Raw genomic sequence first — 26885 nt, forward strand, 5'->3', positions numbered from 1 at the left:
TTAACACACAGGAAGCATCATGACTGCCTGAAGGTATAAATATCCCTGAGGACAAGCAGAGACAAACTAGGGAGGTAGGACTACCATCCCCAGCAATGGAAACTCTGCTCTGTAACTCAGCCAAAGGAGACGCCACATCAGAGTGGCTGTTCCGCAGCAGCAGCATGCTGTAGGAGGTATGTTTCACAGGTCCTTTGGGCACAAACCACTACCAGCCTTCCCATACTGCCAGAATAATCCTTTTGGGAAGTCCCCCATTCAAAACAGGCAGCACTCTAATAATTTACTAGAGCAGAGGAGAACCTGCGCTTAAGGAACCACATAGAGACAAAAAGGAGGCATCGACCTAATAGTAAAGATTTGCTAAGGACAAGGTGAAGTAGGAAGTGCTGGTGGAGAAGCTGCAGCAAGTTATCCAGAAGATCTAGAACAAGCTTGTCCAACTCGTGGGCCATAGGCTGCATGTGGCCCAGGATGGCTTTGAATGAGATGCAATAAAAATTTGTAAACTGTCTTAAAACATGAAGAGAGTTTTTTGCAGTTTTTTTTTTTTTTTGAGATGAGTCTCGCTCTGTCGCCCAGACTGGAGTGCAGTAGCGCGATCTCGGCTCACTGCAAGCTCCGCCTCCTGGGTTCACGCCATTCTCCTGCTTCAGCCTCCCAAGCAGCTGGGACTATAGGCGCCGGCCACCACGTCTGGCCAATTTTTTATATTTTTAGTAGAGACGAGGTTTCACCATGTTAGCCAGATGGTCTCGATCTCCTGACCTCGTGATCTACCCGCCTCGGCCTCCCAAAGTGTTGGGATTACAGGCCTGAGCCACCGTGCCCGGCCCGCAATATTTTTTTTTAAGCTCGTCAGCTATTATTAGTGTAGTGTATTCTATGTGAGGTCCAAGACAATTATCGTTCTTCCAATGTGACCCAGGAAAGCCAAGCCAAAAGACTGAATACCCCCATCTAGAACATAAGGGATGAAGGTGGCTACACTAAACAATAGATTTTTCCATGTAGATTAACAGCCTTCTATTGGAAGATGATGCCACCTTGGACTTTCATAGCTAGAGAAAAAATGCCTGGCTTCAAAGTTTCAAGGAACAGAATAACTCTATTAGCAGCTAATGCAGCTGGTGACTTTAAGTTGAAGCCAATGCTTATTTACCATTCTGAAAATCCTAGGGCCCTGAATTACGCTAAACCTACTCTGCCTGTGCTCTGCCTGTGGAACAACAAAGCCTGGATGACAGTACCTCTGTTTAGAGCATAATTTACTGCATGCTTTAAGCCCTCTGTTGAGATCCACTGCTCAGAAAAAAAGATTCTTTCAAAATATTACTTATCATTGCCAATATACCTGGTCACCCAAGAGCTCTGACGGAGAGTTATGTTTTTTTTCGTGCCTGCTAACACAACATCCATTCTGTAGTCCATGAACCAAGCAGTCATTCTGACTTTCAAGCCTTATTGCTTCAGAAATACATTTCATAAGGCATTAGCAGCTAAGTGATTCTTCTGATGGATCTCAGCAAAACAAACTGAGAACTTTCTGGAAAGGATTTATCATTCTAGATGCCATAAGAACATTCTTGATTTAAGGGAGAAGGTCAAAATAGCAACTTTAACAGGAGTTTGGAAGGAACTGATTTCAACCTTCATGGATGACACTGAGGGGTTTACGACTTCAGTGGAAGAAGTAATGGCACATGTGGTAGAAATAGCAAGAGAACAATAATTAGAAGTGGAGCCTAAAGATGTCTCTGAATGGCTGCAATCTCATCATAAAACTTGGATGGTTGAAGAGCTGCTTCTCGTGGATGAGGAATAAAATCGGTTTTTTGAAATGGAATCTATTCCTGGTGAAGATACTGTGCATATTGTTGAAATGACAACAAAGGACTTAGAAGAGTATATCAACTTAGTTGATCAAGCAATAGCAGGACTTGAGAGGATTGACTCCAATTTTGAAAGAATTTCTACTGTGAGTAAAATGCTACCAAACTGCATCACATGCTACAGAGAAATCTTTTGTGAAAAGAAAAGTCTATCAGTGAGGCAAAGTTCATTGTTGTCCTATTTTAAGAAATTGCCACAGCCCCATCAGCATTCAGCAACCACCATCCTGGTAAGTCAGCAGCCATCAACACCTACATGAGACTCTCCACCTGCATGTAAGTTATAACTTGGCTAAAGCCTCAGATTATTGTTAGCACTTAGCAATAGTATTTTAAAGTAAAAGTATGCATATATTGTTTTTTTAGACTACAATATAGTGTAAACAATTTTATAAGCACTGGGAAGTCAAAACGTTTCTGTGACCCACTTTACTGTGATAGTCACTTTACTGTGGTATTCACTTTATTGTGTGGTGGTCTGGAATTGAACCTGCGGCATCTCTGGGGATATGCCTGTACCAGCAGTGTGAAGTGCATTTTCTCCACATTGTTGTCAACACTTGGAATAATCATTTTCATTGTAGTCATTCTAGTGGCTGTATAGTAGTATCTCATTGTGGTTTTAATTTGCTCTTCACTAGTGTCTAATGAAGTTGAGCATCTTTTTGTACAATTACTTGCCAATCATATAACTTCCTTGGTAAAGTGAATGTTCAAATATTTTGCTCATTTTTAAATTGGATTTTTCTTCTTACTGCTGAGTTTTAAGGGATTTTTATATATTCTAGAAATATACCTTGGTCAAATACATAATTTGCATTTTAGGAAGTAAAACTATTTTAGATAACTATGCTTTGTTAATATAATACATAATCTATCTGTATTTTAAATTTTCCTTATTAATAAGGGGAAGCATTATCTCCATAATCCTCAGCTACCAAGTTTTCCCATGCCTAATAAGATAGCCAGCTGGCATATGAAAAATAGGTAAGGAGAATAAAAGTAGAAAACATATTGATTTTCTCAACATCCTTCTAATACCTCCTGATTTTAGGAGTCTCTTAACAAACTACTAATAGTATGAGATAAGAGACTAGATAGTATATGTGATAATTAGTCTTCCTCCTTTTTTCTGTTAAGCAAACTTAATAAGCAGTAAGAAGTAACATTATTAATAAAACTTCCTGTACTTTTAAAAAATTAGATTTCTTTTATCTCTCAGACTAAGACCCTGTTGTTTACATGACTGTTTTCCTTATCAGACTAAAGGAAAACATCAGTGCCTAGTGTATAATTCTATTCTTATTTCCTTCATTCTCTCCATTTCCTTTAGTCCCTATTCATCGTCTTCTTCAATCCTCTCTTCTACTCTCCCCAGCATCTGACATGTATAATGTGCTTAATTTGGTGATTCCAAATAAGTTTTAGCTACAGACTTTTTGGTGATCCTATAGATAGCCTATCATGTTTTTTACTTCAAAGACAACAAAATGAAAGTAATAATACAATTCTTCCCAGAACTTACAGGAAGAAGAGCAGAGTCTTTAATGAGTGAAAAAGTGAAACCTTTTTCTATAGTATCCAACTAAATTAGCAATCTCTGCCAGAATAAAGCAAACACACTAATTTTTAAATAATATTCACTATTTAATACTTTAGTGTACCCAGCAATGAATGAACCACAGAGAACAATCTCTTCCAAACAAGAGTGAATCTAGGTAAATTCTGTGGCTAAATAACTATCCCCCCCGAAAAAGTAATACATTTGCAGAAAACAGTGTACAAAATCAAATCTACTCATTTTAAACCATGGGAAAAAACACATTTCCACGTATCTCTTTAAAACCTTTTAATATATCTAAAAAATTTCACATACTTTTATGATTTTATGGGATATATGACTGCCCAGGGAATAATACAGTGTCAGACACAAATTTAAAAATAACTCTTCCATAAGTACTGCTAGAACTGAGATGTACAGGAGATTATACAGGCAATCTTTATATAATATCATTAGGATACAGACAACCCTAGGGCTGTAAGTATCCCATGAAGGTAAATATGAGACGATTAATTATATTCCCCATATTAGATTGGTTCTCATCAGACACCTAATACTAAGCTTATTTTGACACTGTTTTTAAAAAGATCCAGTATTAAAAGAATAAACTTCCTCTGGGTAGAAAAAATAGGAATTCTGACCTATTAAAGATGATGTATACTGATAAAACGCAGTCTTGTTCCCAAATATGCAATAAACCATTACTCTAATGTATGAACACTAATGAAATAATCACCTATTATAATTGTGTATATATTGAAAGTTTCAGTTCAACTCTTTTGGTATAAGGGAAAATAAATGATTGGCTTCAAATCCATTTTTAGTAATGTAAAATATGTGAGCTTTATTATATGTTAAAGAAAATAAAGATAATATGACCCCAAATTTATTTTTCAAAGTTACAATAAAATATTTTTAAACATATACAAAATTACAAATAACCGGTGCTTTTTTCAGTAAAGGTACCCGATATACTATTTAAATACAGGATAAAACAAAGATACGTTTAATGATTTTCATCTCATTTTAAAGTCACCTTATTGAACGATACATCATGAAATCTATAGTTGTACATCTAGGAAATTTACCAATGGAGCTCTCTTCCACCGGTGTGTATATTTTAATTTGTCTCATATGGGTGTCTCTTCCATTTTGGTGATTGGCTAGAACAGCAATCTGTATCATGAATGTACGAGTTGGCTTCTTATGATTGTCAGTTAAGGGAACATGAATCCAGCCACTTGGTTCCACCAATTCAAGTTGCTGCCAAGGGAAAAAAATACCACATTATGCTTTTATTCAATGAATATAATTTATAATAATGAATGCATTCTGTAATAAAATTAACTTATAATTAACATTTTGCTCAACGAAAGAATGATAATATGACAATAATCACTACCAGTTATTGGTCACTTTTACCATGGTCTACTTATAGTTGCTAAGCACTTTACATGTACCATCTTAGTAGACAAAATAAAAATAGATGTGCTTCGTGTTTACAGAACTTGTACAACTTATACAACTCGTACTCTCTGCCAGAATAAAGCAAACATACTAGAAAGCACAAGTCTCACAACTTTTAAAAATACATGAAACACAGATGGCTGATTACACACAGGTAGTATGTGTCTCCTCCATGAAGAGAAACCAGAATAGTAAGTAGATACTCATATTTTGAACCAACAATCTAGGAAAGAAGGCTAGGATTCATCAGAGTAGAGATGGGAAGTACCAGAAGTAAATAAGGAGAGGGTTCGAGGTAGCTTGCCCAGCCAGGGAACTCACTGAGAGCCAGGAGGGGCTCCTGGATATGGGGAAACAATATGAGAGATATGGAGATACCCCCAGGGCTCTACACTTTGAAACAGGCTTAGGATCTTAGTGATGAGAGAAACCCTCTACCAACTAGGGCCTTGGGCCTGATATAATGAGCTGTCTACAGACTGTAAAGAGACGTTACTCCAGAAAGGAACCTCAGAATCCCAAAGGCATCCCACAGATCCTGGAGCAACCTCAGCTGGGCGCCACTTGGAGAATCTAGATACTGGAGATCTAGAGACATGGCTGCTGCTGCTGTGCTGCTCTAAGGAGGGAGAAGGAAGACTGGGAGCTCCCATGTACCCCTGGGAAGGTCCCAACTGACCTGCTGCAGGCTGTTGTTGAGACAGACATGAGAAGACCACACTCCCCACAGCTTCTTGCCCATGTTGCTTGCCTGGGAGGAACCCACCCTCTTTGGTTCGCAGCCCAAGGTGCCATCTTGAGAGGTTAACACTGGGCTGTACCCTGACCTCGGGTTAAGATCGGGCTGACATAGCTGCAGCTGCTAACCAGTCAAGGAGAAACAGGGAAACCAGGCCCTCCTATGCATATCTAAAACAATACTCACACCCTGCAATGGGCTGCTGTGAAACTGAGCTGAGTGGACTATACTCCATATTGCTTCATGCCCATGCTGCCTGCCTGGGAGGGGCCCTGCCCTCCCTGGCTGCAGTTCTAAGGTGCAGAGCTGTGCCCCAGCCTCAGGCTGAGTAATAGGCATGGTGGCTACAGCTGCCACTCAGTCAGGGGACAGACAGAAGAGACCAAGCTCTCCTAAGAAAACTTAGCACAAGACCCTCTGCCCTGCCATGGGTGGCTGTGGGACTGAGGACTAGCCTGGCCAACCCACTGCAGCTTCCAGCAACACCAACATGGGCAGCAGGGTTGTTCTACCATTGTTACTGCCATCACCCACACCATACCAGCTGAACATGAGCCTGAGGACCCAAACACCTGGCCAACCCTCCCCACTAGTAGCTTCTAAGCAAGCCACCTGGAGGCCCAAGAATCAGCCCTCCAGGACTCACGAACAGTAGAACAAAGGTAAGTTGCTTTGGGGCCTAAACATAGGCACACATACCATAATGTGACCACCACTAGGGCCCAAAGACTGGCTCAGGTGGCATCCAAGTCTTCAGCTAAACTTCACTACAATATCAACTAATAACTGAATCCTAAGCCACCAAGGAAATCACAGATATCACTGACTTTGTGTACTGACGCAGAATTCATACAAAGATCACACTACCACAGGCACACAAAATACAAGTCAAAGTATTTTAATCAGTAACACCCATACATCTTCAGAAAAATATTCTCCCCTACAAAAGCAACTTCAAATAGTTGGAACAAGTGACTGCTAAATCAGATGTGGCGACATCAATGGAAGGACACAGGAAACATGAAAAAGCAGGGAAAAAAATCACATCTCCAAAGGACCATAATTGTTCAGCGATATACTACAGTCAAAAAGAATTTCTCAATTCAAAACTTAGGACTAGATAAAAAAAGAAGAAAGAAAGAAAGAAAGAGAGAGAGAGAGAGAGAGAGAGAGAAGGAAGGAAGGAAGGAAGGAAGGAAGGAAGGAAGGAAGGAAGGAAGGAAAGAAGAAAGAAAGAATTTTAAATTAAAAAGAAAAATCCACAAAATACCAGATAAATAATTTAAAATATTGATTAAAACTCAATAAGATGAAGGAGAAATCTGAAAACCAATACAAATAAATCAGTAAATCAAGTCAGGATATGAATGAGAAATTTATTAAGGAGATCGATATCTCTTTAAAAAAAAAAAACAGCAGAAATTCTAGAAACAAAAAATTCATTGAAGAAAATAAAAAATACATTTGAAAGCTTTAATAATAGAGTAGAGCAAGCAGAAGAAAGAATCTCAGAACTTGATGACATATCTTTTGAAAGAATCCAGTCAGACAAAAATAAGGGAAAAAAATTTAAAAGAATGAACAAAGCCTTCAAAATGTCTGGGACTACATAAAGCTACCGAACTTACAAATTATCGTTATTTCCAAGGGGGAAGAGAGATCAAAAAGTTTAGAAAGCCTGCTTAAGGAAATAATCAAGCAAACTTCCCGAGTCTATTAAGATAAAGGAGGTCCAGTGACTCCTAGGAAAATACATTGCAAAAAGGACTTCACCATGGCATATTATATTCAGAATATCTAAAATCAAAGCAAAATAAAGAATTTTAAAATTAACAAGCGAAAAATATCTAGTCACCAGTAAAGAAAACCCCATCACACTAACAGCAAAGTTTTCAACACAAACGTTACAGACTAGAAGAGAGCAGCATGGCAATTTCAAAGTGCTGAAAGTTAAACAAACAAACAAACAAACAAAACGGAAAACCTGTCAGCCAAGATTTTTATGTTCTGCCAGAATAGTTTTATAAATGAAGGAAAAATAAAGTCTTTCCCAGAGAAGCAAATGCTGAGGGAATCTGTCACCAATTAGATGGGTCATACAGGAAATGCTCAAAAGGGTCTTAAACATGGAAACAAAAGGTTGGAATTCACCATCACAAAAACATACAGAAATGTAAAACTCACTGTTCTTATAAAACAATCATACTAAGGAGGAAAAGAAAGGAAACAAATGGAAACACAACAGAATTTCATCAAGTCACAGAAACAAAAAGAGAAAAAGCAATAAAGATATCTGTAAAACAAGTTGAAAACAATTAACAATATGACAGAAACAAAGCCTCACATGTCAATATTAACCTCGAATGTAAATGGATCAAATGCTCCACTTAAAAGATTTGTGAAATGGATTAAGAAAACACACACATAATCCAACTACATGCTGCCTACAAGAAACTCACCATACTCATAAAGACACATAGTCTGAAAATAATGGGGTGAAAAAGATATTCCATGCAAATGAAAACCAAAAGTGAGCAGGAGTAGTTATACTTACATACATCAGATAAAACATACTTCAAATAAAAAAAAGTTTTAAAAAGACAAAGGAGATCATCATATAATGACAAAGGGAGTCAACTTGGCCAATGAATGTAACAATTCTAAATACACACACACACACACACACACACACACACACACAATATGAGAGCACTCAAATTCACCAAACAAATATTACTATACCTAAAGAAAGAGACAGATAGCAATATCATAATAGTGGGTGACTTTAACATCCCACTCACAGCCCTAGACAGGTCATCGAGATAGAAAATTAACAAAGAAACATTGGACTTACATTGGACTTTAGATCAAATGGACTTAACAGATACAGACTACAACTTAGACCACAAAACAAGTCTTAACAAATTTTTAAATATCAAAATTATATATAGTATCTTCTCAAACTACAGTGGAATAAAGCTAGAAATCAACACCAAGAACTTCATAAACTATACAAATACATGAAAATTAAACAACATGCTTCTGAACAATCGTTGGGTCAATGAAGAAATTAAGATGGAAGGTAAAAATTTATTTGAAATAAAAAATGAAAGGACAACATATACAGCAAAAGCAGTGCCAATGGGGAGTTTACAGCATTAAATGCCTATATCAAAAAAGTAAAAAGATCCCAAATTAACAATCTAACATCACATCTTAAGGGAAAAAGATACAAAGAAAAAAATTAAAAGAATCAATAAAATGAAAAGTTGCTTTTTTGAAAAGATCAACAAAATTGATAAACCACTAGCTATACTAACCAAGAAGACAGAAAATCCAAATACGTACAATCATAAATGAAAAAGGAGGAAGAATGGATTAAGAAAAACCTGATATCAGAGAAATACAAAAGATCAAAGATTATTATAAAAAACTATATGCTCACAAACTAGAAGACCTAGAGTAAACTGATAAATTATTGGAAACATACTACCTCCCAATATTGAACCAGCAAGAAAACAGACTGAACAGACCAATAATAAGTAGTAAGATAGAAACAGTAACAAAAAATCTCCCAATAAAAAATAACTCAAGACCAGATGAATTCACAGTTGAATTCTACCAAACATACAAAGAAAAACTAACACCAGTCCTCCTGAAACTATTCCAAAACAGCAAGGAGGAGAGAATTCTCTCTAACTCATTCTATGAAGCCAGTATCTCCCTGATACCAAAACCAGACAAGAACACAACAACAAATACTACAGACCGATATCTATGATGAAAAGAGATGCAAAACTCCTCAACAAAATACTAGCAAATCAAATCCCATAGCACATCAAAAAGATAACAGAACAGGATCAGGTGGGATTTATCCCAAGGATGCAAGGATGGTTCTACATAAGCAAATCAATAAACATGATACATCACATAAATAAAAATAAAGACAAAAAACATATGATCATCTCAATAGACACATAAAAAGCATTTGATAAAATTCAGTATCACTTCAGTACAAAAATCTTAAACAAACTAGGTGTAGAAGGAACATACCTCAACATAATAAAGGTCATACATGACAAACCCACAGCCAAGGCTGGGTGCAGTGGCTCATGCCTGTAATCCTAGCACTTTGGGAAGCTGAGGAGGGCAGATCACCTGAGGACAGGAGTTCAAGGCCTGTCAAGCCAACATGGTGAAACTCCACTATACTAAAAAAAATACACACACACACACACACACACACACTCATATATATGTGTGTAGTAGTACATATACCTGGGTGTGGTGGTACATCCCTGTAGTCTCAACTACTTGGAAGGCTGAGGCAGGAGAACTACTTGAACCTGGGAGGCAGAGGTTGCAGTGAGCCAAAATAGCATCACTGCATTCCAGCCTGGGTGACAGAGTGAGACTGTGTCTTAAAAGAAAAAAACAAACAGCTCTTTCCCTCCCAGCGGGCGGCTGCGGCCTGTGTAGCAATGGCCAAGATCAAGGCTCGAGATCTTCGCGGGAAGGAGGAGCTGCTGAAACAGCTGGATGACCTGAAGGTGGAGCTGTCCCAGCTGCGCATCGCCAAAGTGACAGGCGGTGGGGTCTCCAAGCTCTCTAAGGTCCAAGTCGTCCGCAAATCCATTGCGCGTGTTCTCACAGTTATTAACCAGACTCAGAAGGAAAATCTCAGGAAATTCTACAACCGGCAAGAAGTACATGCCCCTGGACCTGCGGCCTAAGAAGACACGCGCCATGCTCCACCAGCTCAACAAGCACGAGGAGAACCTGAAGACCAAGAAGCAGCAGTGGAAGGAGCGGCTGTACCCGCTGTGGTAGCACGCGGTCAAGGCCTGAGTCAATAAAGCACAGCTGACTGAGAAAAAAAAAAAAAGAAAAGAAAAAACAAACCAAAATGAACAACTACAACAACAACAACAAAATAACAAAACCCACAGCCATCAGATTTAATACGGAGGAGTTGAAAGCATTCCCTCTAAGTACTGCAACATGAAAAAGATGCTAACTTTCACCACTCAGATTCAAAGTAGTACCAGGTGTCCTTGTCAGAGCAATCAGCAGGCAAGAGAAAAAAAAAACAAAACCAGCATCCAGTTGGAAAAGAGAAAGTCAAATTACCCTTTTTTGCTAATGACGTGATCTATCTAGACAACCCTAAAGACTCCACCAAAAGACTCTTGGATTTGACAAATGAATTCAGAAACGTTTTAAGATAAGAAACTAATATAGAGAAATGAGCAGCATTTTCATATAACAATAATGATCTAGCCAAGGACCAAATCAAGAAGGTAATCTCATTTCCAATAGCTACCAGAAAAAAAAAAAAAAAATCTTAGAAATATACTGAACCAAGGAGGTAAACAATGCTATAAGGAAAATTACAAAACACTGATGAAAGAAATTGCAGATGACACAAACAAATGGAAAAACATCCCAAGCTCCTAAATTGGAAGAATCAACATTGCTAAAATGATGATATTGCCCAAGGCAATCTACAGTTTCAATGCAATCCCTATTAAATTATCAACATTCTTTTCCCCAGAATTAAAAAAGAAAATTCTAAAATTCATATAGAACCAAAAAAGGCCCCAAATAGCCAAAGTAAATTTAAGAATACAGAATAAAGTTGGAGGTATCAAATTACTTGATTTCAAATTACACTATAAAGCTATAGTAACCAAAACAGCATGGTACTAGTATAAAAATAGACACATAGGCCAGAAGTGGTGGCTTATGCCTGTAATTACAGCAGTTTGGGAGGCCAAGGTGGGCGGATCACGAGGTCAGGTGTTTGAGACCACCATGGCCAACATGGTGAAACCCCGTCTTTACTAAAGATACAAAAAAATTAGCTAGGTGTGGTGGCGTGCACCTATAGTCCCAGCTACTTGGGAGGCTGAGGCAGGAGAATCGCTTTAACCGAGGAGGTGGAGGTTGCAGTGAGCTGAGATGGTGCCATTGCACTCCAGCCTGGGCAACAGGGTGAGACTCCATCTAAAAAAAAAAAAAAAAAAAAAAAAAAAAAAAAAAAAAGACACATAGGTCAATGGAACAGAGTAGAGAACCCAGTGATAAAACCACATACTTACATCCAACTGATCTTTGACAAAGCATACAAAGACATAAATTGGGAAATGGGTACTCTATTGAATAAATAGTGCTGGGAAAATTGGAGGCTTTATTTATTATTCTGCTATATGCAGAATAATAAAATTAAACCCATCTCTCTCACAATATAAAAAAATTAACTGAAGATAGATTAGAGACTTCAAGGTAAGACCTTACATTGCAGACTGACACCTCACACCTCACACGGCAGGGTACACCCCTGAGATGAAGCTTCCAGAGCAAGAATCAGCAACACTCGCTGCTCAGCAATATTCTTTTTTTTTTTTTTGAGACGGAGTCTTGCTCTGCCGCCCAGGCTGGAGTGCATTGGCCGGCTCTCAGCTCACTACAAGCTCCGCCTCCGGGTTCACGCCATTCTCCTTTCTCAGCCTCCCAAGTAGCTGGGACTACAGGCGCCCGCCTCGTTGCCCGGCTAGTTTTTTGTATTTTTTAGTAGAGACGGGGTTTCACCGTATTAGCCAGGATGGTCTCGATCTTCTGACCCCGTGATCCGCCCGTCTTGGCCTCCCAAAGTGCTGGGATTACAGGCTTGAGCCACTGCGCCCGGCCTGCTCAGCAATATTCTATCTTCTGCAGCCTCCACTGCTGATACCCAGGCAAAAAGGGTCTGGAGTGGACCTCAAGCAATCGCCAACAGACCTACAGCTGAGGGTCCTGAGTGTCAGAAGGAAAACTAACAAAAAGAAAGGACACCCACACCAAAACCCCATCAGTTCGTCACCATCATCAAAGACCAAAGGCAAATAAAACCACAAACATGGGGAAAAAGCAGTGCAGAAAAGCTGGAAATTCAAAAAATCAGAGTGCATCTCCCCCTCCAAAGGAACACAGCTCATCACCAGCAACAGAACAAAGCTGGACGGAGAATGACTTTGACGAGTTGAGAGAAGAAGGCTTCAGTCGATCAAACTTCTCAGAGCTAAAGGAAGAACTACATAGCCAGCGCAAAGAAATTAAAAACCTTGAAAAAAGAATGGATGAATGGATAACTAGAATAATCAATGCAGAGAAGACCTTGAAAGAACTGATAGAGATGAAAACCATAACACGAGAAATACATGACAAATGCACAAGCTTCAGTAACTGACTCAAACAGCTAGAAGAAAGAGTATCAGTGATTGAAGATCAAATGAATGAAATGAAGTGAGAACAGAAGTGTGGAGAAAAAAGAGTAAAATGAAATGAACAAAGCCTCCAAGAAATATGGGATTATGTGAAAAGATCAAACCTACGTCTCATTGGTGTGCCTGAAAGTGACGGGGAAAATGGAATCAAGTTAGAAAACACTCTACAGGATATCATTCAGGAGAAATTCCCCAACCTAGCAAGGCAGGCCAACATCCAAATTCAGGAAATACAGAGAACGCCACAAAGATACTCCTCCAGAAGAGCAACTCCAAGACACATAATTGTCAGATTCACCAAAGTTGAAATGAAGGAAAGAATCTTAAGGGCCGCCAGAGAGAAAGGTCGGGTTACACACAAAGGGAAGCCCATCAGACTAACAGCAGATCTCTCGGCAGAAACGCTCCAAGCCAGAAGAGAGTGGGGGCCAATATTCAACATTCTTAAAAAAAGAATTTTCAGCTCAGAATTTCATATCCAGCCAAATTAAGTTTCATAAGTGAAGGAGAAATAAAATCCTTTACAGAGAAGCAAATGCTTAGAGATTTTGTCACCACCAGGCCTGCCCTACAAGAGATCCTGAAGAAAGCACTAAACATGAAAAGGAACAACTGGTACCAGCCATTGCAAAGACACGTCAAAATGTAAAGTCCATCGATGCTAGGAAGAAACTGCATCAACAAGCGAGCAAAATGTCCAGCTAATATCATAATGGCAGGATGAAGTCCACACATAACAATATTAACCTTAAATGTAAATGGACTAAATGCTCCAATTAAAAGACACAGACTGGCAAATTGGATAAAGAGTCAAGACCCATCAGTTTGCTGTATTCAGGAGACCCATCTCACATGCAGAGACACACATAGGCTCAAAATAAAGGGATGGAGGAAGATATACCAAGCAAATGGAAAACAAAAAAAAAAGCAAGGGTTGCAATCCTAGTCTCTGATAAACCATCAAAGATCAAAAGAGACAACGACGGCCACTACATAATGGTAAAGGGATCAATTCATCAGGAAGAGCTAACTATCCTAAATATATAAGCACCCAATACACGAACACCCAGATTCATAAAGCAAGTCCTTAGAGACTTACAAAGAGACTAAGACTCCCATACAATAATAAGGGGAGACTTTAACACCCCACTGTCAACATTAGACAGATCAACGAGACAGAAAGTTCACAAGGATATCCAGGAATTGAACTCAACTCTGCGCCAAGCAGACCTAATACACATCTACAGAACTCTCCACCCCAAATAAACAGAATAAACATTCTTCTCAGCACCACATCGCACTTATTCCAAAATTGACCACTTAGTTGGAAGTAAAGCACTCCTCAGTAAATGGAAAAGAACAGAAATTATAACAAACTGTCTCTCAGATCACAGTGCCATTAAACTAGAACTCAGGACTAAAAAATTCAATCAAAACCACACAACTACATGGAAATTAAACAACCTGCTCCTGAATGACTACTGGGTACATAACGAAATGAAGGTAGAAATAAAGATGTTCTTTGAAAGTAATGAGAACAAAGACACAACATACCAGAATCTCTGGGACACATTTAAAGCAGTGTGTAGAGGGCAATTTATAGCACTAAATGCCCACAAGAGAAAGCAGGAAAGAGCTAAAATTGACACCCTAACATCACAATTAAAAGAACTAGAGAAGAGCAAATACACTCAAAAGATAGCAGAAGGCAAGAAATAACTAAGATCAGAGCAGAACTGAAGGAGATAGAGACACAAAAAAACTCTCTAAAACATCAATGAATCCAGGAGCTGGTTTTTTGAAAAGATCAACAAAATTGATAGACCGCTAGCAAAACTAATAAACAAGAAAAGAGAGATGAATCAAATAGATGCAATAAAAAATGATAAAGGGGATATCACCACTGACCCCACAGAAATGCAAACTACCATCAGAGAATACTATAAACACCTCTATGAAATAAACTAGAAAACCTAGAAGAAATTCATAATTTCCTGGACACTTACACTCTCCAAGACTAAACCAGGAAGAAGTTGAATCTCTGAATAGACCAATAGCAGGCTCTGAAATTGAGGCAATAATTAAGAGCCTACCAACCAAAAAAAGTCCAGGACCAGACAGATTCACAGCCGAATTCTACCAGAGGTACAAGGAGGAGTTGGTACCATTCCTTCTGAAACTATTCCAATCAATAGAAAAAGAGGGAATCCTCCCTAACTCATTTTACGAGGCCAACATCATCCTGATACCAAAGTCTGACAGAGATACAACAATAAAAGAGAATTGTAGACCGATATCCCTGATGAACATCAATGCAAAAATCCTCAATAAAATACAGGCAAACCAAATCCAGCAGCACATCAAAAAGTTTATCCACCATGATAAAGTGGGCTTCATCCCTGGGATGCAAGGCTGGTTCAACATATGCAAATCAATAAACGTAATCCAGGATATAAACAGAACCAAAGACAAAAACCACATAACTATCTCAATAGATGCAGAAAAGGCCTTCGACAAAATTCAACAGCACTTCATGCTAAAAAACTCTCCATAAACTAGGTATTGATGGAACATATCTCAAAATAATAAGAGCTATTTATGACAAACCCACAGCTAATATCATACTGAATGGGCAAAAACTGGAAAAATTCCCTTTGAAAACTGGCACAAGACAGGGATGCCTTCTCTGACCACTCCTGTTCAACATAGTGTTGGAAGTTCTGGCCAGGGCAGTCAAGCAAGAGAAATAAATAAAGGGTATTCAGTTAGGAAAAGATGAAGTCAAATTGTCCCTGTCTGCAGATGACATGATTGTATATTTAGAAAACTCCACTGTCTCAGCCCAAAATCTCCTTAAGCTGATAAGAAACTTCAGCAAAGTCTCAGGATACAAAATCAATGTACAAAAATCACAAGCATTCTTATACACCAGTAACAGACAAACAGAGAGCCAAATCATGAATGAACTCCCATTCACAATAGCTTCAAAGAGAATAAAATACCTAGGAATCCAACTTACAAGGGATATAATGGACCTCTTCAAGGAGAACTACAAACCACTGCTCAGTGAAATAAAACAGGACACAAACAAATGGAAGAACATACCATGCTCATGGATAGGAAGAATCAATATTGTGAAAATAGCCATATTGCCCAAGGTAATTTATAGATTCAATGCCATCCCCATTAAGCTACCAATGACTTTCTTCACAGAATTGGAAAAAACTGCTTTAAAGTTCATAAGGAACCAAAAAAGACCCCGCATTGCCAAGACAATCCTAAGCCAAAAGAACAAAGCTGGAGGCATCATGCTACCTGACTTCAAACTATACTACAAGGCTACAGTAACCAAAACAGCATGGTACTGGTACCAAAACAGAGATACAGACCAATGGAACAGAACAGAGCCCTCAGAAATAATACCACACATCTACAGACAGCCATCTGATCTTTGACAAACCTGACAAAAACAAGAAATGGGGAAAAGATTCCCTATTTAATAAATGGTGCTGGGAAAATTGGCTAGCCATAACTTATAACTTCAGTAAGCTGAAACTGGATCCTTTCCTTACTCCTTATACAAAAATTAATTCAAGACAGATTAGAGGATTAAATGTTAGACCTAAAACCATAAAAACCCTAGAAGAAAACCTAGGTAATACCATTCAGGACATAGGCATGGGCAAGGACTTCATGTCTAAAACACCAAAAGCAATGGCAACAAAAGCCAAAATTGACAAATGGGATCTCATTAAACTAAAGAGCTTCTGCACAGTAAAAGAAACTACCATCAGAGTGAACAGGCAACCTACAGAATGGGAGAAAATTTTTGCAAACTACTCATCTGACAAAAGGCAAATATCCAGAACCTATAAAGAACTCAATCAAATTTACAAGAAAAAAACAAACAATCCCATCAAAAAGTGGGCAAAGGATATGAATAGACATTTCTCAAAAGAAGACATTCATACAGCCAACAGACACATAAAGAAATGCTCAGCATCACTCGCCATTAGAGAAATGCAAATCAAAACCACAATGAGATACCATCTCACACCAGTTACAATGGCAATCATTAAAAAATCAGGAAACAACAGGTGCTGGAGAGGATGTGGAGAAATAGAAACACTTTTACACTGTTGGTGGGACTGTAAACTAGTTCAACCGTTGTGGAAAACAGTATGGCAATTCCTCAAGGATCTAGAACTAGATGTACCATATGACCCAGCCATCCCACTACTGGGTATATACCCAAAGGATTATAAATCATGCTGCTATAAAGACACATGCACACGTATGTTTATTGCAGCACTATTCACAATAGCAAAGACTTGGAATCAACCCAAATGTCCATCTGTGACAGACTGGATTAAGAAAATGTGGCACATATACGCCATGGAACACCATGCAGCCATAAAAAAGGATGAGTTCGTGTCCTTTGTAGGGACATGGATGCAGCTGGAAACCATCATTCTTAGCAAACTATCGCAAGAACAGAAAACCAAATACCGCATGTTCTCACTCACAGGTGGGAACTGAACAATGAGATCACTTTGACACAGGAAGGGGAGCATCACACACCGGGTCCTATTGTGGAGAGGGGGTAGGGAGGAGGGATAGCATTAGGAGATATACCTAATGTAAATGACGAGTTAATGGGTGCAGCACACCAACATGGCACATGTATACATATGTAACAAACCTGCATGTTGTGCACATGTACCCTAGAACTTAAAGTATATAAAAAAATAAAAATAAAAACTACAAAAATTCTATAAGAAAACATAGAAAAAACTCTTCTGGATATTGGCCTAGGCCAAGAATGTATGACTAAGTCCTCAAAAAGAAACACAATAAAAACAAAAATATACAAAGGGAACTTAGACTAAAAGAAATATAACCATACTGACTGGTCTCACTTTAGATCCAAGAAAACTAATTTCAAGTGCATATTTAGCCCTGTACAAAATTCCTACTATATTCCCTTAGAAAATTTGCTTTCCCACTGTCTCTGGGATAGCTATTTTTGAGCTTCTACTCAAATCCTAATAACTATTCTAATCTCTCTCTAAGTTGACGGCATTTTATTTCACTAAGAAAACATGATAACCTAGAAAAAGAATATCATCACCTCATATGCTGTTATAAAGTAGTTAAGCTGTCCCTCTACCTTTTTGACGTCAGTCCCACCATTAACTCAATAAGTCCCATCCTTTCCTTCCCAGCCAAATACTCTATTCCCACAATAGGCATTCTCTAAGTAATTTTCTCTTCTCCACTGGATCACTGTCATCAACATATAAACATGCTGCAATATTTGTCATCTTAAAAATGAAAACTAAAGCCTTTTCTCAATCCTACATCCTGTTCCACTATTGCCCTAATTCTCTGTTCCACTTCACAGCAAAACTCCTTGAAAAGTTGTAATTAATTTTATTTTTTATTTTTAGAGACAGGGTGTCACTTTGTCATTCAGGCTGGAGTGCAGTGGCATGATCACAGCTCACTGCAGCATCAAACTCTTGGGCTCAAGCAATTCTCCCACGTTGCCCTCCCAGAGTGCTAGGATTACAAATGTGAGCCACTACACCCTGTTGAAAAACTGTAGTCAATATCTTCATTTTTCACCTGCTCTTCCAATCTGAATTTTGTCACCACCACTGAAATCAATCTTGTCAAAGTCACCAGTAACACAAACCTTGCCAAATAAATTCTCTCTAAGAAATATTTGATATAAAGAAGGTAATTATTGTAATACATATTTTATTTAAGATGTGCTTGAATAAGCCTATTCATATTTTAAATTTTAAGGCTTTAAAATTCTTACATAATATTTTAATATATAGTTTTGTACACAAATACGTGACATGGTTTACTAAAGAGAGAAGATTGTAAATGATAGAGAATATAACTGGTAACTCAGTAAAGATAAATAAATTTAAAGGCTAATCAAGTTAAGCCTTGTTAATGTTAAGCTAGATAAGATACCGGAAATTCTATGCTTAAAAATACATCCACCTTGTATACCAAACAATCTATAGATTCAATGCAATCTCTATCAAAATTTCAATGACTTTTTTTGCAGAAATAAAAAAACCTATTCTAAAATTCATAGATTAAGGGACTCCAAATAGCAAAAACAATCTTGATAAAGATGAACAAAGCTGGAAGACTCATACTTTATTATTTTGAAACTTTCTATAATGCCAAAGTAATCAAAACAGTGTGGTACTAGCATAAAGACAGACATAAACCCAGAGAACAGAATAGAAAGACCAGAAATAACTCTCACATATACAGCCAAATGATTTCTGACAAGGGTTCCAAAGCCATTCAATGGAAAAGGACAGTTTACTCAACAAATTGTGCTGGAAAAACAAGATATCCATATGCAACAGAATTAAGCTGGACCCCTATCTGACACCATATACAAAAATTAACCCAAAATGGATCAAAGACCTAAAGTTAAGACCTAAAACTATAAAACTCTTAAAAGAAAACACAAGGCCGGGTGCAGTGGCTCAAGCCTGTAATCCCAGCACTTTGGGAGGCCGAGACGGGCAGATCACGAGGTCAGGAGATCGAGACCATCCTGGCTAATATGGTGAAACCCCGTCTCTACTAAAAAATACAAAAAAACTAGCCGGGCGAGGTGGCGGGCGCCTGTAGTCCCAGCTACTTGGGAGGCTGAGGCAGGAGAATGGTGTAAACCAGGGGGGCAGAGCTTGCAGTGAGCTGAGATCCGGCCATTGCACTCCAGCCTGGGCGACAGAGCGAGACTCCGTCTCAAAAAAAAAAAAAAAGAAAGAAAACACAAGCAGAAGCTTCAGGGTATTCAATTTAACAATGAATGTTTGGATATGACACCAAAAGCACAAGCAATGAAATTAAACATAGACCAAGTGGACTTTTAAAAACTAAAAATTTGTGCATCGAAAGACACTCTCAACAGAGTAAAAAGGCAACCCACAGAATGAAAAAAAAAAAAATTGCAAATCATATCTCTAATAAGGAATTGATATCCAAAATATAAGAGAACCCCTACAACTCAACAAGACAAAAAATCTGAATCAAAAATGGGCAAAGGACTTGAACAGAAATTTTTCCATAGAAGTTAGACAAATGGCCAATAAGCACATGATGCTCAATATCACTAATCATTAGGGAAATGCAAAAGAAAACTACAAAGAGATATCATCTCACACGCATTAGGATGGCTATCAAAAAAAGAAAAGGAAAGAAAAAAACAAGATTTGGGAAGGATGTGGAGATACTGAAACCCTCATGCACTGTTGGTAGGAATATAAAATAGTACAGCCGCTATAGAAAACAGTATGATGGTTCCTCATGCAGATGAACCTTGAGGGCATTACACTAAGTGTAATACGTTGGACAAAGGTGGAATCTAAAAAAGTGAAACTCATAGAAAGAGAGTAGAATGGTAGCTGCCAGGAGCTGGAGAGGGAGGTGAATAAGGAGATACTGGTAAAAGTGTACAAATTTTCAGTTATAAGATGAATAAATTCTGGGGATTTAATAAATAGCATAGTAACTATAGTTAATACTGTATCAGATACTTGAAACTTGCTAAGAGAGTAGACCTTAAATGTTCCCATTTAAGGTAACTATGTGAGGTGATGGAAATAGATATGATAACTAACTTGCCTGTCGTAATCATTTCACAATATCTGTGTATATCAAACCATCATATTGTATACCTTAAATGAATATAATCTTAAATGTCAATTATATCTCAATAAGGCTAGGAAGAAAAAGTTCTAAGGAAACATAAACAATATTTTAAACACACATGTGCAATAAAGACATTAAAACTGTGAGGAAACTTTCAATTTACAAATAATAAAATAGAAATAGAATTGTCATATATCGGCCAGACACAGTGGCTCGCGCCTATAATCCCAGAACTTTGGGAGGCTGAGTCGGGTGGACTGTCGGAGGTGGGGAGCTCGAAGCCAGCCTGCGCAACATGGTGGAACCCCATCTCAACTAAAAATATAAAAATTATCCAGGCGTGGTGGTGGGCACCTATAATCCCAGCTACTTGGGAGGCTGAGGTAGGAGAATTGCTGGAACCCGAAAGGTGGAGGTTGCAGTGAGCCAAGATCCGGCCACTGCACTCCAGCCCAGGCAACAGAGTGAAACTCTGTCTCAAAAAAAAAAAAAAAAAAGAATTGTCATATTTCTAGAAATGTGACTTCTGGCCATATAAAGAACCGAAAACAGGGTCTCAAAGAGATATCTGCAGACCACATTCATAGCAGCATTGTTCATAATAGCTAGAACATGGAAGCAATCCAAGCATCCACTGACAGTTGAATGGGTAAGCGAATTGTGGTATAAACATATAACCAAGTATTAGCCTTAAAAAGAGATTCTGAGGTAATTGGGTCCATTCCAAGATGGCCAAATAGGAACAGCTCTGGCCTGCACCTCCCAGCGTGATCAACGCAGAAGACGGGTGATTTCCATATTTCCAACTGACGTACCTGGATCATCTCATTGGCACTGGTTGGACAGTGGGTGCAGTCCACGGAAGGCGAGCGGGGCATCGCCTCACCCGGGAAGAACAAGGGGTTGGGGGATTTCCCTTTCCTAGCCAAGGGAAACCATGACAGATGGTACCTGGAAAAACAGGACACTCCTGCCCAAATACTGCGCTTTTCCAATGGTATTAACAAACGATACACCAAGAGATTGTATCCTGCGCCTGGATCAGCAGGTCCAACACCCACAGAGCCTTGCCGACTGCTAGCGCAGCAGTCTGAGATGACCTGTGAGACAGCAGCCTGGCAGGGGGAGGTATGTCCGCCATTGCTGAGGCTTGAGCAGGTAAATAAAGCGGCTGTGGAAGCAGAATGGGGTGGAGCCAATGGCAGTTCAGCAAGGCCTGCTGCATCTGTAGGCTCCACCTCTGGGAGCAGGGCATACCTGAACAAAAAGCAGCAGAAACTTCTGCAGACTTAAACGTCCTGTCTGACAGCTCTGAAGAGAGCAGTGGTTCTCCCAGCACCGTATTTGAGCTTAGAGAACAGACAGACTGCTTCCTCAAGTGGGTCCCTGATCCCCGAGTATCCTACCTGAGAGACACTTCCTAGTAGGGGCAGACTGACAAACTCATACAGCTGGGTGCCCCTCTGGGACGAAGCTTCCAGAGGAAGGATCAGGCAGCAATATTCGCTGTTGTGTAATATTTGCTCTTCTGCAGCCTCCGCTGGTGATACCCAGGCAAATGGTCTGGAGTGGACCTCCAGGAAACTCCAACAGACCTGCAGCTGAGGGACCTGACTCTTAGGAGGAAAACTAACAAACAGAAAGGAATAGCATCAACATCAATAAAAAGGACATCCACACCAAAACCCCATCTGTACGTCACCAACCAAGACCAAAGGCAGATAAAACCACAAAGATGGGAAGAAACCAGAGCAGAAAAGATGAAAATTCTAAAAACCAGAGCGCCTCTTCTCCTCCAAAGGAACGCAGCTCCTCACCAGCAATGGAACAAAGCTGGACAGAGAATGACTTTAATGAGCTGACAGAAGTAGGCTTCAGAAGGTCGGTAACAACAAACTTCTCAGAGCTAAACAAGGATGTTGGAATCCATCACAAGGAAGCTAAAAACCTTGAAAAAAAAAGAGGAATGGCTAACTAGAATAAACAGTGTAGAGAAGACCTTAAATGACCTGATGGAGCTGAAAACCACGGCAGGAGAACTACGTGACGTATGCACAAGCTTCAATAGCTGATTCAATCAAGTGGAAGAAAGAGTATCAGTGATTGAAGATCAAATGAATGAAATAAAGCAGGAAGACAACTTTAGAGAAAAAAGAGTAAAAAGAAATGAACAAAGCCTCCAAGAAATATGGGACTAAGTGAAAAGACCAAATCTACGTTTGATTGGTGTACCTGAAAGTGACGGTGAGAATGGAACCAAGATGGAAAATATTCTTCAGGATATTATCCAGGGGAACTTCCCCAACCTAGGAAGGCAGGCCCACATTCGATTTCAGGAAATATAGAGACCACAACATTGATACTCCTCGAGAAGAGCAACCCCAAGACACATAATTATCACATTCACCAAGGTTGAAATGAAGGAAAAAATGTTAAGGGCACTCAGAGAGAAAGGTCGGGTTACTCACAAAGGGAAGCCCATCAGACTAACAGCAGATCTCTCAGCAGACACTCCACAAGTCCGAAGAGAGTGGGGGCCCATATTCAACATTCTTAAAGATTTTCAACCCAGGATTTCATATCCAGCCAAACTAAGTTTCATAAGTGAAGGAGAAATAAAATTCTTTACTGACAAGCAAATGCTGAGAGATTTTCTCACCACCAGGCCTGCCTTACGAGAGCTCCTGAAGGAAGCATGAACATGGAAAGAAACAACCGGTACCAGCCACTGCATGCCAAATTGTAAACACCAAAACATGCCAAATTGCAAACACCATCGATGCTAGGAAGAAATTGCATCAACTAATGGGCAAAATAACCAACTAACATCATAACGACATGATCAAATTCACATATAACAATATTAACCTTAAATGTAAATGGGCTAAATGTCCCAATTAAAAAACACAGACTGCCAAATTGGATAGAGTCAAGACTCATCTGTGTGCTGTATTCAGTAGATCCATTTCTTGTGCAAAGACACACATAGGCTCAAAATAAAGGGATGGAGGAGTATTTACCAAGCAAATGGAAAGCAAAAAAACAAAACAAAAAACAAAAAAAAAATGGTGCCAATCTTAGTCTTTGATAAAACAGACTTTAAACCAACAAAGATCAAAACAGACAAAGAAGGGCATTACATAATGGTAAAGGGATCAATTCAACAGAAGAGCTAACTGTCCTAAATATATATGCAACCAATACAGAAGCACACATTTTCATAAAGCAAATCCTTAGAGACCTACAAAGAGACTTAGACTCCCACACAATAATAATGGGAGATTTTAACACCCCACTATCAATATTTGACAGATCAACGAGACAGAAGGTTAACAAGAATATCCAGGACTTGAACTCAGCACTGCCCCAAGCAGATGTAATAGACATCTACAGAACTCTCCACCCCAAATCAACAGAATATACATTCTTCTCAGCACCACATTGCACTTACTCCAAAATAGACCAAATTGTTGGAAGTAAAGCACTCCTCAGCAAATGTAAAAGAACAGAAATCACAATAAACTGTCTCTCAAACAACAGTGCAATCAAATTAGAACTCAGGATTAAGAAACTCACTCAAAACCAAACTCCATGGAAACTGAACAACCTGCTCCTGAATGACTACTGAGTATATAACGAAATGAAGTTAGAAATAAAGATGTTCTTTGAAACCAGTGAGAACAAAGACACAACATACCAGAATCTCTGGGACACATTTAAAGCAGCGTGTAGAGGGCAATTTATAGCACTAAAAGCCCATAAGAGAAAGCAGGAAAGAGCTAAAATCGACACTCTTAACAACACAAAAGAACTAAAGAAGCAAGAGCAAACACATTCAAAAGCTAGCAGAAGGCAAGAAATAACTAAGATCAGAGTAGAACTGAAGGACACAGAGACAAAAAAAAACCCTTCAAAAAAATCAATGAATCCAGAAGCTGATTTTTAGAAATGATCAACAAAACTGACAGGCTGCTAGCAAAACTAATAAAGAAGAAATGAGAGAAAAATCAAATAGATGCAATAAAAACTGATAAAGGAGATATCACCACTGATCCCACAGAAATACAAACTACAAAAAGACAATACTATAAACACCTCTACGCAAATAAAGTAGAAAATCTAGAAGAAATGGATAAATTCATGGACACACACACCCTTCCAAGACTAAACCAGGAAGAAGTTGAATCTCTGAATAAACCAATAAGAGGCTCTGAAATTGAGGCAATAATTAATGGCCTACCAACCAAAAGAAGTCTAGGACCAGATGGATTCACAGCTGAATTCTACCAGAGGTACAAAGAGGAGCTGGTACCATTCCTTCTGAAACTATTCCAATCAATAGAAAAGAGGGAATCCTCCCTAACTCATTTGATGAGGCCAGCATCATCCTGACACCAAAGCCTGATAGAGATAAAACAAAAAAAAGAGAATTTTAGACCAATATCCCTGATCAACATTGATGTGAAAATCCTCAATAAAATACTGGCAAACTGAATCCAGCAGCACATCAAAAAGCTTATCCACCATGATCAAGTCGGCTTCATCCCTGGGATGCAAGGCTAATTCAACATATGCAAATCAATAAACATAATCCATCACATACACAGAACCAAAGACAAAAACCGCATGATTATCTCAATAGATGCAGAAAAAGCTTTTGACAAAATTCAACAGCACTGCATGCTAAAAACTCTCAATAAACTAGGTATTGATGGAACATATCTCAAAATAATAAGAGCTATTTATGACAAACCCACAGCGAATATCATACTGAATGGGCAAAAACTGGAAGCATTCCCTTTGAAAACTGGCAAAAGACAGGGATCCCCTCTCTCACCACTCCTATGCAACATAGTATTGGAACTTCTGGCCAGGGCAATCAGACAAGAGAAAGAAATAAAGGATATTCAATCAGGAAAAAAGGAAGTCAAATTGTCCCTGTTTGCAGATGACATGATTGTATATTTAGAAAACTCCATTGTCTCAGCCTAAAATCTCCTTAAGCTGATAAGCAACTTCAGCAAAGTCTCAGGATACAAAACCAATGTGCAAAAATCACAAGCATTCCTATACAACAATAACAGACAAACAGCCAAATCATGTGTGAACTCCCATTCACAACTGATACAAAGAGAATAAAACACCTAAGAATCCAACTTACAAGGGATGTGAAGGACCTCTTCAAGGAGAATTACAAACCACTGCTCAACGAAATAAAAGAGGACACAAACAAATGGAAGAACATTCCATCCTCATGGATAGGAAGAATCAATACTGTGAAAATGGCCATACTGCCCAAAGTTATTTATAGATTCAATGCCATCCCCATCAAGCTACCAATGACTTTCTTCACAGAATTGGAAAAAACTACTTTAAAGTTCATATGGAACCAAAAAAGAACCTACATTGCCAAGAGAATCCTAAGCAAAAAGAACAAAGCTGGAGGGAGGCTTCATGCTACCTGACTTCAAATTATCCTACAAGTCTACAGTAACCAAAACAGCATGGTACTGGTACCAAAATAGATTATATAGACCAATGGAACAAAACAGAGGCCTCAGAATAAACACCGCACATCTACAACCATCTGATCTTTTACAAGCCTGACAAAAACAAGAAATGGGGAAAAGATTCCCTATTTAATAAATGGTGCTGGGAAAACTGGCTAGCCATATGTAGAAAGCTGAAACTGGATCCCTTTCTTACACCTTATACAAAAATTAACTCAAGATGGATTAAAGACTTAAATGTTAGACCTAAAACCATAAAAATCCTAGAAGAAAACCTAGGCAATACCATTCAGGACCGAGGCATGGGCAGGGACTTTATGTGTAAAACACCAAAAGCAATGGCAACAAAAGCCAAAATTGACAAATGTGATCTAAGTAAACTAAAGAGCCTCGGCACAGCTAAAGAAACTATCATTGGAGTGAAAAGGCAACCTACAAAATGGGAGGAAAAATTTTGCAATCTAACCATCTGACAAAGGGCTAATATTCAGAATCTACAAAGAACTTAAACAAAATTTACAAGAAAAAAACAACCCCATCAAAAAGTGGGCAAAGGGTATCAACAGACACTTCTTAAAAGAAGACATTTATGCAGCCAACAGACACGTTAAAACATGCTCATCATCACTGGTCATCAGAGAAATGCAAATTAAAACTACAGTGAGATATCATCTCACATCAGTTAAAATGGAGATCATTAAAAAGTCAGGAAACAACAGATGCTGGAGAGGATGTGGAGAAATAAGAATGCTTTTATTT

At 38.7% G+C, this 26885-nt stretch overlaps 1 protein-coding gene and 1 pseudogene across 2 annotated transcripts in view; one reads left to right on the top strand and one right to left on the bottom strand.

Annotated features, from left to right (window-relative positions):
• Positions 1 to 4270: 4270 nt before the first annotated feature.
• Positions 4271 to 26885, bottom strand: part of ANAPC10 (anaphase promoting complex subunit 10) — a 129350-nt gene continuing 106735 nt past the window's right edge. The window contains exon 5 of one of the 2 annotated variants that reach the window (XM_033215383.1): positions 4271 to 4716. In XM_033215383.1, the coding sequence (XP_033071274.1) occupies positions 4486 to 4716 (231 nt within the window). In that variant the 3' untranslated portion in view covers positions 4271 to 4485. The remainder of the gene's footprint in view (positions 4717 to 26885) is intronic. The other variant, XR_004438155.1, reaches the window with a different exon arrangement.
• On the top strand, positions 10120 to 11001 carry LOC117085978 (annotated as a pseudogene).

The sequence above is a fragment of the Trachypithecus francoisi genome, unplaced genomic scaffold (assembly GCF_009764315.1).
Source record: "Trachypithecus francoisi isolate TF-2019V2 unplaced genomic scaffold, Tfra_2.0 Lachesis_group1, whole genome shotgun sequence".
Taxonomy (NCBI): Eukaryota; Metazoa; Chordata; class Mammalia; order Primates; family Cercopithecidae; genus Trachypithecus; species Trachypithecus francoisi.